Source organism: Sebastes umbrosus, chromosome 23, assembly GCF_015220745.1.
Source record: "Sebastes umbrosus isolate fSebUmb1 chromosome 23, fSebUmb1.pri, whole genome shotgun sequence".
Classification (NCBI taxonomy): Eukaryota; Metazoa; Chordata; class Actinopteri; order Perciformes; family Sebastidae; genus Sebastes; species Sebastes umbrosus.
In genome coordinates, this window is record NC_051291.1 from 9,060,438 (window position 1) to 9,072,494 (window position 12,057).

General features: G+C 36.5%; 1 protein-coding gene across 2 annotated transcripts; it reads right to left on the reverse strand.

Annotated features, from left to right (window-relative positions):
- Window positions 1-1,386: 1,386 nt before the first annotated feature.
- On the reverse strand, window positions 1,387-7,761 carry tmem243b (transmembrane protein 243, mitochondrial b). Of its 2 annotated transcripts, XR_005205486.1 has the most exons (5): window positions 7,487-7,761; window positions 6,991-7,041; window positions 5,859-5,963; window positions 4,431-4,856; window positions 1,387-1,563 (listed from the first exon to the last, which is right to left on the reverse strand). XR_005205486.1 is itself a non-coding variant. In XM_037760382.1 (4 exons), exons 1-4 carry the CDS (start codon window positions 7,562-7,564, stop codon window positions 4,737-4,739), a joined length of 354 nt encoding a protein of 117 aa, XP_037616310.1. In that variant the 5' UTR covers window positions 7,565-7,761; the 3' UTR covers window positions 4,376-4,736. The 2 variants fall into 2 exon arrangements, 1 of the variants encoding a protein (XP_037616310.1); XM_037760382.1 differs by lacking the exon at window positions 1,387-1,563 and having other exon boundaries at window positions 4,376-4,856.
- Window positions 7,762-12,057: the final 4,296 nt, after the last annotated feature.

The following is a 12,057-nucleotide window of genomic DNA, read 5'->3' on the forward strand; positions in this document are numbered from 1 at the left end:
GGTACCCAGTATATTAAATCTACATCCTGCTTTTCATCAGAACAGGTCGGCAGGAAAAAGAGACATTAATGACTCTGCTGCCCTCTGGAGGACGTTGAAGACCACAACTATTAACTCTTTACTGTTGGATAATATCAGTTCAGTTTATGTAAAATGTGTTAAACGTTTGCCTGTGGTTGGTTTGTAATCTAACAGGCGTTTTTGCAGCTAACTGAATTTTACTGCGCAACATTTTCTTCTTTTTTTTTATTTTAATTTTTGCTCGTTCCTGAAGTTACATGTTTTTGATTTTTATAAAAAGCGGAACTGTGGAGTTTTATGCAAATATTTTGATGAATGCAGTTCAAATATATCTTTAAAATGCCAAATAAATGAACTAATGAACACTGATTTGTGCCGAACTGAGACTTTGTAGACAATGGTCGTCAAACATTGATGTCTTCACTCAGTGACTGATTAAATTAAATGTAGGTTAATGTTAATTGTTGGTGGTAAAAGAGCTTTTGTTTACTGAGCAGGATGAGATTACTTTATTTGTAGGGCCCAAAATCACCAGATTTTCTCAGAGTTCTTCACATTATTTATCATTTATCTGTAGATCTACTTAATATAAACTTTGATTTTAAATAACTTTTCATCTAGACCTTACACCTGCTAAACATTAGCAGGTGTAATACCACACAGTGGCAATACTAACATGCTACTGTGAGCATGTTAAAAGAGAGCTGCATGTTTGTGTGCAGACTATTGAATGGAAATATGTCTGTTTTTAGGTCTGCATCAGGAAATGAGCTGATCATTTGACCTTTTATATATGTAACCGTTCTACTACTCACGTTGAACACTTGTTTTTGGGTCATTTCCTTTCCTTTTACACCCGCAGCAAAACAAACAGGAAACGTTCACCCATTAAATGGAACGTGAGGCTGGTCTAACCAGGGTTACATTTAGAGGGTTGATGTTTTTGAACATTTTGTGCATTTATCCTTCAAATATTATCTTAAATGTGATCAAAACTAGGTTTGAAAAACACTTAGATCTCATTATGAATAAGGTTCTCATGAGATACAACCTCATACTTTATGAGACACTAAGTCTTGAGACACAGGAAGTAACTTTCTCATAATTATAAGGGGAAAAAAACCACTTTAAAACTAAAAAATGTTGAGTTTTTTCCCTGACAAATTGTGGAAACTGGCCTCCATACAAAGCAAATGTAACATTAAAATTAAAATGCAAATTGAAGTTGCTCCTTTGCATTTTCATTTGAGTTGCATCATAATGTAAATTCGATATCGTCCCTGAAGAGTCTGAATCAAACTGTAGTCTTTGTTTCTTCTTCTCTGTTTAGCTTTAAACGCAATAAAAAAAAAAGCAAAGAAGCAGTCAGGGTACACAATTATTTATTCCATACAATAAATGAAATAAATAAAAAAAGAAACACATGGCTTTGACAATCCTAAAGTCGTGGCGAGTTGACAGACGGGGTTTGTTTCCTCCTCAGTTTGTTTTTGCACTAAGCGGTTTGTCACGGTGTGTTTACTGCAGGTCTGTAAACGGAAGCTACAGGTGGAAACAAAACGCAACAAGAGATGAGATGAGCTCAGAGGAAGAGTCTGGTGATCTTTTAAAGTATTGAGAGACAAATTAACACTCTGATGGCTTTGGTCTTTTCATTGGATTTGTTGACAATATGAGAGAAATACAAAATAACGCCAGCCTCTTCCTTTAAGATCCAACTTTGGAGTTTTTCTCAAACCCGACACCAGAATTAGATTTTTGGCAGAGAGTGTGAATCTACTGTCTCTTTGTTGAGCTGAAACAATTAGTCTATCAGTGAATTAACAGAAGATTAATCGATTAATGGCCATTTTTTAAAGCAAGAACGCCAAGAAATTCTGTTTCCAGCTCCTCAAGCATGAATATTTGCCGGATTTCTTTGTCTTCTCTGATAGTAAATTGAATGTCTTTGGACGTTTGGTACAATTTGAAAACATCCCATCGGGCTTTGGCAAACTGTAATGAGCATTTTTCTAACATACAAACGATAATGATGTTGCCGACTTTAAAATTGCTTAGTTCCAACTTAAAAAGTCCAATAGACACACTCAACTTTGGTGCATTTGGAGCTATCTTTTCCATTCAGGGTCACTAAAGCAGCTACATCAGTAAACCAGTGTTTTTCTAACCTGCAAACATCCAAAACCAAACCTGTTTTTAACACAACGAATGCTCTGAGCTAAACAGATTTAACGTTTCCAAGATTATAATTCTCATTATGGATGAAAAAACAAACTTAAAGCTACTTCTGGAACAGCTCAGATGTTGTGAATGGCAGAATTATTAGTGCAAAATTTAGATGGCAGACACATCAATGTGATATAGAAACTTGTAAAGATCTGCTGTAACGTGCAGCTTCAGTGTAAAGCCACGTGGATTTGTTCCCATTCTTTTTCATTGGTGCTACAGCTGTCTGTGTCTTTGTGTGTGTGTGTGTGTGTGTGTGTGTATGGCTTAGACAAGTCAACCAATACTTAGTGCAAGAACTGGCAGTCAGTCAGCATTTAAATTTCTAAAAATCCTCTTAGCAAAGACTTGACGTGTAATTAAATCCAACCATGATAATCTGAAAAGAAGAAGCAGTGACGGAAAGAGAAATAAAAGCTACAAACGGTTGCATATATTTGCTACAGAAGCCTGAAGCTGCTTGTGCTATTGCTGTGTTAGCTAGTTTGTACTACAGTCTACATGAAAACTGCTTCACTCAGTGTGTGTTTACATGCTCAAAATCTCCATCCTGGTTAAAGGAAAAATCCACCCTGTTAAAATCTGAACAGCTAAAAACAAGAATTAAATGTAGAGAAGGATTTCATATAAATACAGAAAAATTCAGTTTGATAGAAAATAAAAAAAAATGTCAGTTATGAAGTTATTATTGACAGATTCAGAGGTGTAGATGAGGTTTTGGGAGGACTGAAGGCTAAAGGGCACCTCCTCCCTAAAAAGCAAATCTAATGGTGCATTCAGGCGCTCTTTGTCAACTCATAACCACAAAAAAATGTCATGTTTATAACCAAGAAGCTCCTTTTTTCTCTTATTCCAAGAAAAAAAATCATAATTTCCAAGATTAAAGTCGTAACTTTACGGGAAAAAACTTGGGATATTCTCTGAGATTAAAGTGTCATACTTATGAGAAAAAACTCACAAATTAGCGGGAAAATAACTTAAATATTCTCTGAGATTAAAGTGGTAAATTTACAACAAAGATCTCACAAATTTTTGAGCAAAAAACCTTGATATTCTCGGAGATTAAAGTGGTATATTTACGAGAAAAAACTCACAAATTTATGAGACAAAAACTTGGATATTTTCTGAGATTAAAGTGGTAAAGTTACAAGAACACTTGGATATTATCTAAAAATAAATTGGTAAATTTATGAGGAAAAAACTCACAAATTCACAAGAAAAAAAACTTGGATATTCTCTGAGATTAAAGTGGTAAAGTTACAAGAAAAAAAAGAAAAACTCATAAATTTGCGAGAAAAAACTCAGAAATTCTTTGAGATTAAAATCACAAATTTACGAGAAAAATAGTGTTCGCTTGTAAAGGAACCACAACGCTTCACTGGATCAACGTCATCACATCACAGACGCCACCGCTTGCCGTATTATGCCTGCAGTGGACGACCTAATCAAATTGTACTTTGCAATCAGATTTAGCGATAAGGAAATACTCGTGATTTTAACCAGATTATCATCATCATCAGTCTTTGAAGAAACATCGCCATGAATTGGGCCTATTCAGAAGAAAACAACATATTGTTTATAATTTTGTTCTCGTAAATGTACCACTTTCATCTCTAAGAATGAGTTTTTTTTCTTGTAAAGACTTTAATCTCAGATTTTGTGTGTACTGTTTATGTACAATATTGTTTAAAAAATATTAAATCTTTGGAAAAACATTTTGCTTTCTTGTTAAGCAGTTTGGCATCAATTGGCATCAAATCCTGTTTGTACGAAACACTAAATTACATGGAGTATACCAACTGAAAAGCAGTATACTATGACAATTAGTAGTACATACTCTATAGTATTTGTATGTAGTACAGAATCGGGACATAGCACATGTCTAGCTTGCATTATTTACACCCTGCAGTGGATTTTCTGACCCTGAATGCACCATTAAACTAAAAAACAGCAACTTTGGTAAACTTTGAAGGAGGCGTTGCTCGACACGAGACACAACAAGATATAAATATAGTTACATCGGCAACTTGAGGGCAAAGAAAAGCATGATGATGAGACCTGCAGTAACAGGATAAAAGGGCAGATTTTTCCTTTAACTGTAGTCAAACCCCATGGATTTCTGTCATACGTTTAAGTGCTTCTTATTGTGACTGTAAATAATGTTTATGTGCATGTAAACACACCTGTTTCATCCTCCAGCAGCGTGTCTCCAGGCAGATTTATGGCCTCTAACAGTACGTTGTGTGTGTGTGTGTGTGTGTGTGTGTGTGTGCAGTTCATTATGTTTCAGCACCAACAACTCTTCAGTTTGCACCCCAGTGGAACCATTAAGCTGCACTGGTTTTGGTCCAAGAATCTTCAGGTTGCTGCAGGTCAGGCAGGAAATGCATTCATTCAAGTGTGTGATGAGTCTGTCTCTCCATGTAGTCCTTCCAATGTGTCAAGGCCATGTCTTCCCTTCTTCTTCTTCCTCCTCTTCCTCTTCGTCTTTACCTGACATCGTGGAAGTAGAGGTTGGCACATAGACACAGCAGCACGATGGATCCCAGCATGAAGTAGATCAGATTCCTGAATTTAGGCTCCAGATCTCCCTGCCGGTACCAGAATATCTGACGGGGAGAAACAGAAATAAAACCTCCTTGTTATTGTTTTTTTCCACAAATGTCGCAGGAAAAAAAAAATATATTTATAAAGTATTTTGGCTTTAACTTTTTTCTTTCACTAGAAACGTTCTTTTCTACAGTTCATTCGTTTTACAAGAATGATCCTGGGGCGAGGACCGCTCAGAATGATTGTTTTTATGATTAATCAATTAATAATTTAGTCTAAAAATGTCTGAAAACAGTGAAAGAAATGTCTTCAGATTTGTTTATTTTGTCCGATCAAAAGTCCAAAATCACAAAATGTTCAATTTAAAATGATATAAAACAGCTACAAGCAGCAAATCAACACCGACTCCCTCAAAGCACTTTTAAAAAACTGTGAAACAGAAAGGTTTGTTTTTAGAATTCAATATTTACATGGATTTTTTTTCCCCCATTAAATATTCAAAATCTAAATTCTGCCCAACATAAAAAGGACCTTTATTTATAAATCTTTTTCTTATAGCAACAGAAAATAAAAAATATATAAATAAATAAATAAATAAAATAAGACCTAGTGTGTAGCTGTTAAGAAGAGCTGAAACTATTAATAGATTAGTTGTCAACTATTAAATTAATCTGCAACTATTTTGATAATCGATTAATCAGTTTGAGTAATTTTTTAAGCAAAACAAGTAAAAAATTCTCTGATTCCAGCTTCTTAAATGTGAATATTTTCTGGTTTCTTTACTCCTCTATGACAGTAAACTGAATATCTTTGAGTTGTGGACAAAACAAGACATTTGATGATGTCATCTTGAGCTTTTGGAAACACTGATCCACATTTTTCACCATTTTATAAACCAAACAACTAATCAATTAATCCAGAAAATAATCAACAGAATTTATATAATTAAAAAAGTCTGATAAGGCACAATATTGTTGTGCTGCATCTGTCATTCTACAGCACTCACACTTTCTAAGTTATTATTTCTATTGAAAATAGTGAAAAGAAAACAGTGTATTTACCAGCACTATACTGGATCCACATGCTAACAGGATGCACACGGCAAAGAAGACATTAAGCGGTCGTGGAGGCAACGAGGGGAACACAAAAGAGCTGATAACAGTCACCTGGAAGACAAAACAGGACAAACGTTAAAAGACACTTTAACGTTAAATACGTTCAATCTCCAAAACTCCTTCAAAACAGTCTAAACAAATGATAAATCCATCTCACATCTCGAGATCTGCTTCATATATCTGTTGATCATGTCTTGGAGTTTTACAAAAAATGTCCAACTTAAGTCAGATTGCATCACGTTGAAGTGATTTGGGTTGATATTTAGACATAAAACTGCAACCATGTTTGTATAACACAGTGCATGTCTGAAAGGAGCTCCTTTAAAGAACAGCAGACAGTGTTGGATGTGTGTGTGTGTGTGAGTGTGTGTCTTTTGATTTACTACGGAAAAGTCAGTTTGCAGCAACACTTTTCACTTCAGAGAAGGAGAAGTAAAAACATTGAATCATTGTTTTAAATGCGAACACCCTTTTCCTCTTTGGTTAGTAGCCAAAGTTAGACTTTATAGACAAGGAAGGAAAGTTATTTTCAACATGAAAAATTGCTCAAATTGAGCCTTTAATGCTGACTTAAACTATAAAAGAGTTGAATAAGAAAATATAACATCAGAAAATTGATTATTAAATGGCCTTTGATGTGTTCATTAAAGCAAATATGCCACTAAACTAAAATAAGACGCGTAATATCAGCATGTAAGACTTGTAATGGCTATAAAGGACAAACATCAGATCAGTTATAACCACTCTAGACTTAAAAGGAACCCTGTCTAATGGAAATAATGGAAATAAAAAGGCTAAACGCATTCCAAGCAGAAGCACAAAAATGCCTCGACATTTTCAAGGTTATGGAGCGGTTAATTTTGTACTTGTTGGTGCTCTCATGTGATACGATCCCCAACAGATTGAATTCACTTTAGTCATTAAGAACAGATAAAAACGGAAGAAACTGCTTGAAGAAAATCTGTTTTGCAATAATAATCAGGAGGAGGATTTCAATAGTATTCAACTAAACATGACTACTACAGTAAATCACTACACACACAGTACACCAGTGATTCTACAGAAGATTTATACTCACTAAAACAACCAGAGACGTGAATCCCCCCACTGCCAGGTTGATGATTCGATCCTGTGAGAAAGACAAATCAAAACATCAAAATGTGGGCCATTTTTCTACTCTACAAGACACTTTTATTGTCTGTGTCTCCAAAGCCTGATATATCCGATTCCTTTGAGCTCCATTGTTGTCCAAAAAACTGACGCTGAGAGCCACAGAGTCAGAAAGTGTGAGACGGTTTGTTGGTTTGTCGCCCTTTTGTTGACAGTAAGAACTAGAATTACCGCCTTGTGGTTGTATGCCCCCACCAACCAGTCAAGTTGGCGTTTACATCCATGTCTGTCCAAAATGTCATCATTTCATCCTTCAAAGAGAACCAGGGGCCGTATGGGACACTAGTAATGTCCTATTACCGTTCTGCTGTCTTCATATTAAACACATTTTTGCTGTGAAATAGTGAAATGTATCCTGAATTAAACCCTAGTATTAAAACACACTGCTTCCTCCAGGCTCCTACCCGTGCCGAGGTCTCCCCAAACAGAGGTCTGTTGTCCATGCCGCTGGTGCCGTATGTCCTGGTGGTGAAGTCATCCATGGCCGGCTCAGCAGACGCCAACACTCGCCTCTCAGCAGCGCCGCCTCCTGGAGACGACGGGCCAGTGCTGCATTCTAGCTGGATAACTAGCTAGATCCCAGTTGCCTCCCTCTGCTCAGAGTCTGGGAAGCTGTCAACAGACTGACGGAGACATCGTGGAGCGAGACTCTGACGGCCAGGTGGATGAGCTACTTTACCTGTGAAACAAAGAATCACAACAGGAAATGCTTACAAAGGGTGAACTCCACAAACAGGCGATGGAATCTCCCTCACAACAACATCAGGATTTCCTGCACCATGCTGCCTTTCCTGTTAAACCATAAAAAGAAACCTGTGTTTTATGATTTCTCCATTTACTTTTAGAGGGATTCATGAAGCAATAAAGAGTCAAATGATCACAAGATCTGCTGTTGAAAAGCAAACTGTCCACAGCTACAAGGAAGATAAGTTTATGAACACATACAATTTATTTCCTTATATTTAACTTCCACATTTATTCCACATAACAAAAAATCATGAATCTCACAAATGTGCTATTTTTGTTTTAGTTTACATTGTTTTTATTTATTTATTTTGACAATTTTTTTTTCATTGCAAGTTTTCCTTGTTTACCTTTACATATTTAAAATTATTTAACTTCTGCAATAGCTACTGTGTGATTTTAAAATGTTTTTTTTAGAGCTGAAATTATGTCAATTAATTAGTTAAATCATCAGAAAATTATAATTTTTTTACTAAACAATTCATTCAATTAGTTTCTGCCTAAAATTTGTATTATTTAGTGTGGACCCTGGTGGTAAGCTAGCAGTCACTTTGTGGAAAATAATGTGGATCCAAGTATAAAAATAAAGAACAAACTATTTTGTGTTCTTCTAGTTCTACAACAACAGCGTTATTTAGAAAACACAAATATAATATATTAAAACATTTAGTTTCTCTAACAGATGAAGATGGTAGTTTTCTTCTGCTGCAAACAGAAAAGTGATTTTTATTGCAGCTCATTCAGCTTCACTTCCTCTATTTTCAGGTGTGAAAAAACCACAAGTCAGTTCCATCTTTCAAAAACAAAAAAAACGAGTAGCGATGGTGATGATTGTGGTTAGAAAGAGGAAGTAGAAAACAAACCAAAGAATAACTTCATACTGATTCAGCTAAAGCGTAAAATGTTTTCTGTTAAACAGTCTGGTTAATCCATCAAGTTTAAACTTGTAATTTTCAAACTAATAATAAGCAATTATAAACTTTATTTATTTAAGAAAACCTTTAAGTTTTTTAAGTGTTTTAGAGGCCTATAGGAGAAAACAACCCTGAGTAATTTGAGTTTTAGCCCTGATTTAATGCAATAAATGAGTGAAACAAGCTGTGAAATACATTCTGCTATTTATATTCAGATTTTTTTATATTCCCAAACTTCCCTGCAGACATATCAAGTTTCTTTGTCTGATTAAAGCTCTCAAAAATCCGTCACATTCCAGAAATGACACAACCAGACCGCAGATTATTAGCTCAAAGCAGCAAAGACCGGGGAAAGTTCAGGCTCAGTTACAAACCAACGCACATACCATTTCAGTTTCCACACCTGGTGGCATCGACTTATGTTCAGACACATCTAACAAGTGACTGTAGAGGAAGCGTAACAAGAGACGGGGATGACAACATCTCTAGGAAGGTTGAAATATACTTCTCCAACGTTAGTTTCACATGACGTCTTCACGCAGTGTTAAACAACCGTTTTTACAGAGAAGAAGGCAGCTGCGGTTGCTGCTTCCTTTCTAGGTCAGAAGGCGGCAGGAAAGGAAATAAAGCCCTCGCAGAGCTTTCTCAGCAGAAAAACAAACAGTGGAAAACAAGAGCTTCATTATAAACTAGCATAAAAGTGGCCTAAAGCTACATTCCTCAATAGCCTTGTGATTCTCTAGGCTCCTTGAAAAAAAAGGAGGCCCCACGACTTAACTGAGCTGAGAAGAAAAATATTTGTTTCACGGTCAGCGGTCAGTACAAAGAGTGTAATGACACCTCCATAAAACCTTAACACTATACAAACAACACAAAGCTATTTATTCAGTCATTTCCCCCCCAGGTGAGTGTCGCAGGTAAATACAAAGGTAAGTATGTTCATCTCAGCAAATAGGTGAACTTTATATGTTGTTTACTAATTTTCCAATTCAACCAATTGGTTAATCAACGTATTGTTTACTAATTCTGACAAATAAACAACATTAGATGAAAGATCTATGTTGAGAATAACATATAATAAAGATAATTAAATTGCATTTGTAGACATTTCAAAACAGTTTAAGGACCTGCAGACACCTTGGTTTAAGGTGTATTTCAACCACTTTTTCCAGTAATTACAATGTCAATTTACCCCCACCTGGGTGTAATGACTCACTGTAAGTACATAAGAGGCAATAATAGAGAGTTTTATGAGCAAATAAAGATGATTAAATTAACATAAAGCTTCAGAGGATATTGTACTGCTCCAGTCGACACATTACATACATGTTTTGGTTGGGAAGTTAAGCAGCAAAACACCTACAATTTAAGATAATTAAATGACTTTTGCATTTGTAGACATTTCAAAACAGTTTAAGGACCTGCAGACCCCTTGGTTTAAGGTGTATTTACACCACTTTTTCCAGTAATGTCAACCTACAGAAATGGCTCAATCCCATATTTACCCCCACCTGGGTGTAATGACTCACTGTAAGTATATTAGAGGCAATAATAGAGAGTTTTATGAGCAAATAAAGATGATTAAATCAACATAAAGCTTCAGATATCCTTTACACTAAAAGAGGGATATTGTACTGCTCCAGTCAAAGGTTGGGAAGTTACACAGAATATATAATTAAGTACAATTTAAGATAATGAAATTACTTTTGCATTTGTAGACATTTCAAAACAGTTTAAAGACCTGCAGACACCATGGTTTAAGGTGTATTTCAACCACTTTTTCAATAATGTCATATGTCTAATGTCACATTAGAGGCAATAATAGAGTTTTTTGAGCAAATAAAGATGATTAAACTAACATAAAGCTTCAGAGGATATTGTACTGCTCCATTCAAAACATCACTTGCATGTTTTGGTTGGGAAGTTAAGCAGCAAAAACACCTGAATGTCAACAACAAAACAACATTTCTGACTGTAATGACAGTCGGTACAGATCACTGTAAGCACATTAGAGGCAATAATAGAGAGTTTTATGAGCAAATAAAGATGGTTAAATCAACATAAAGCTTCAGAGGATATTGTACTGCTCCAGTTAAAACATTGCATACATGTTTTGGTTGGGAAGTTAAGCAGCAAAAACACCTGAATGTCAACAACAAACACCAACATGTCTGATGTCTGACAGCTGCCAACTCTGTTCTATTGATTAGTAACTAGCTCACCTTGCTAGCAGCAGCTAAACAAACACCTTTAACTTTAACAGCTTGAAGGGTAAACACAGCCTGACCATATGTTACCGTTTAGTGGAGAAAACACACATTATATTGTGTTATTAACACAACAACAGAGGTGTCAGATGAAGACTGTAAAGCTAACATGAGCTAACTTTAGCTTTAGCTGTTACTAGGCCAACTGTGAATGCTAACGATGCTAAGCTAACCAACATGAACTAGTAGAAGAAGAAGAATAGAGACGTTTTAAAAGAGCTAATAAAGACGAGCTTCTAGTGTATAAGTTTACAAGCCAGACTTGCCTTTACAGCCTCCGTGTTGACTCCTCTGGACACATAACTTCAGATAAGAGGCTCGTTAAAGGGAATAAAGCAAAAAGGTAGCTTCAGTTAGAGCTGTGAGGGGTCGTCGAGAACGAGTCGGTTCAAAGAGCCGACTCTTTTAAGTGAACGATAAGAGCCGGCTCTTTTAAAGGGACTGTTTGTAAGAATTAGAAATGCTTGTTGACAGCGACAACTGTGGCTGTTAAGTCAACGAAAGTCAGCTCGCGCTTGTTCGCTCTAAATATACCTGAACAAGCATCCCTCAAAACAGTGAGGCGACACATGTCAGCTAAAACCACAATATCACTCTATATTTCACCTGCTTGGCAGTAATGTTAGCTGACCAGACGAAGATCTCTCCATGAATCAATGCTGATCCTAGTGTTGGTTTTTCCTGCTTCAGCCTCCCGACCGTGGTCAGAGGGAACAGGGGAGACACCGGCACCCGGTCAGAGACGATAACGTTTCTCGCTGCGGAGCCCCGTCACTTCACAAAAACCTCTGTTGGTCTGGAGGAGCTGCAGCAGTTATTTCTGCATAAACGTCCTCTGTTCATTCACTAGATATTCTCAGAGCTAAAGTAACTCTTCTGCAGTGTGTAGTGTGCGCGCATGCACGTGAAGTGGATCGCGAGAACGCGCGCAGTGTGTGAGTGAAGGCAAGCAGGCAGAGGAGCAGAGTACAGCAGAGATTCCGGCCCTGCAGACCAAACCCACGGTCTCCCTGGCGTACTACGACCGCCGCCAACACTGTTTTGCAAGAC

Coding starts and splice junctions, on each gene's coding strand:
- tmem243b (XM_037760382.1), bottom strand. CDS start 7,564: ATGGATGACTTCACCACCAGGACATACGGCACCAGCGGCATGGACAAC. Junction 7,042..7,486: donor TTGGGGAGACCTCGGCACGG/GTAGGAGCCTGG, acceptor TCTTTCTCACAG/GATCGAATCATCAACCTGGC. Junction 5,964..6,990: donor TCACGTCTCTGGTTGTTTTA/GTGAGTATAAAT, acceptor TTTGTCTTCCAG/GTGACTGTTATCAGCTCTTT.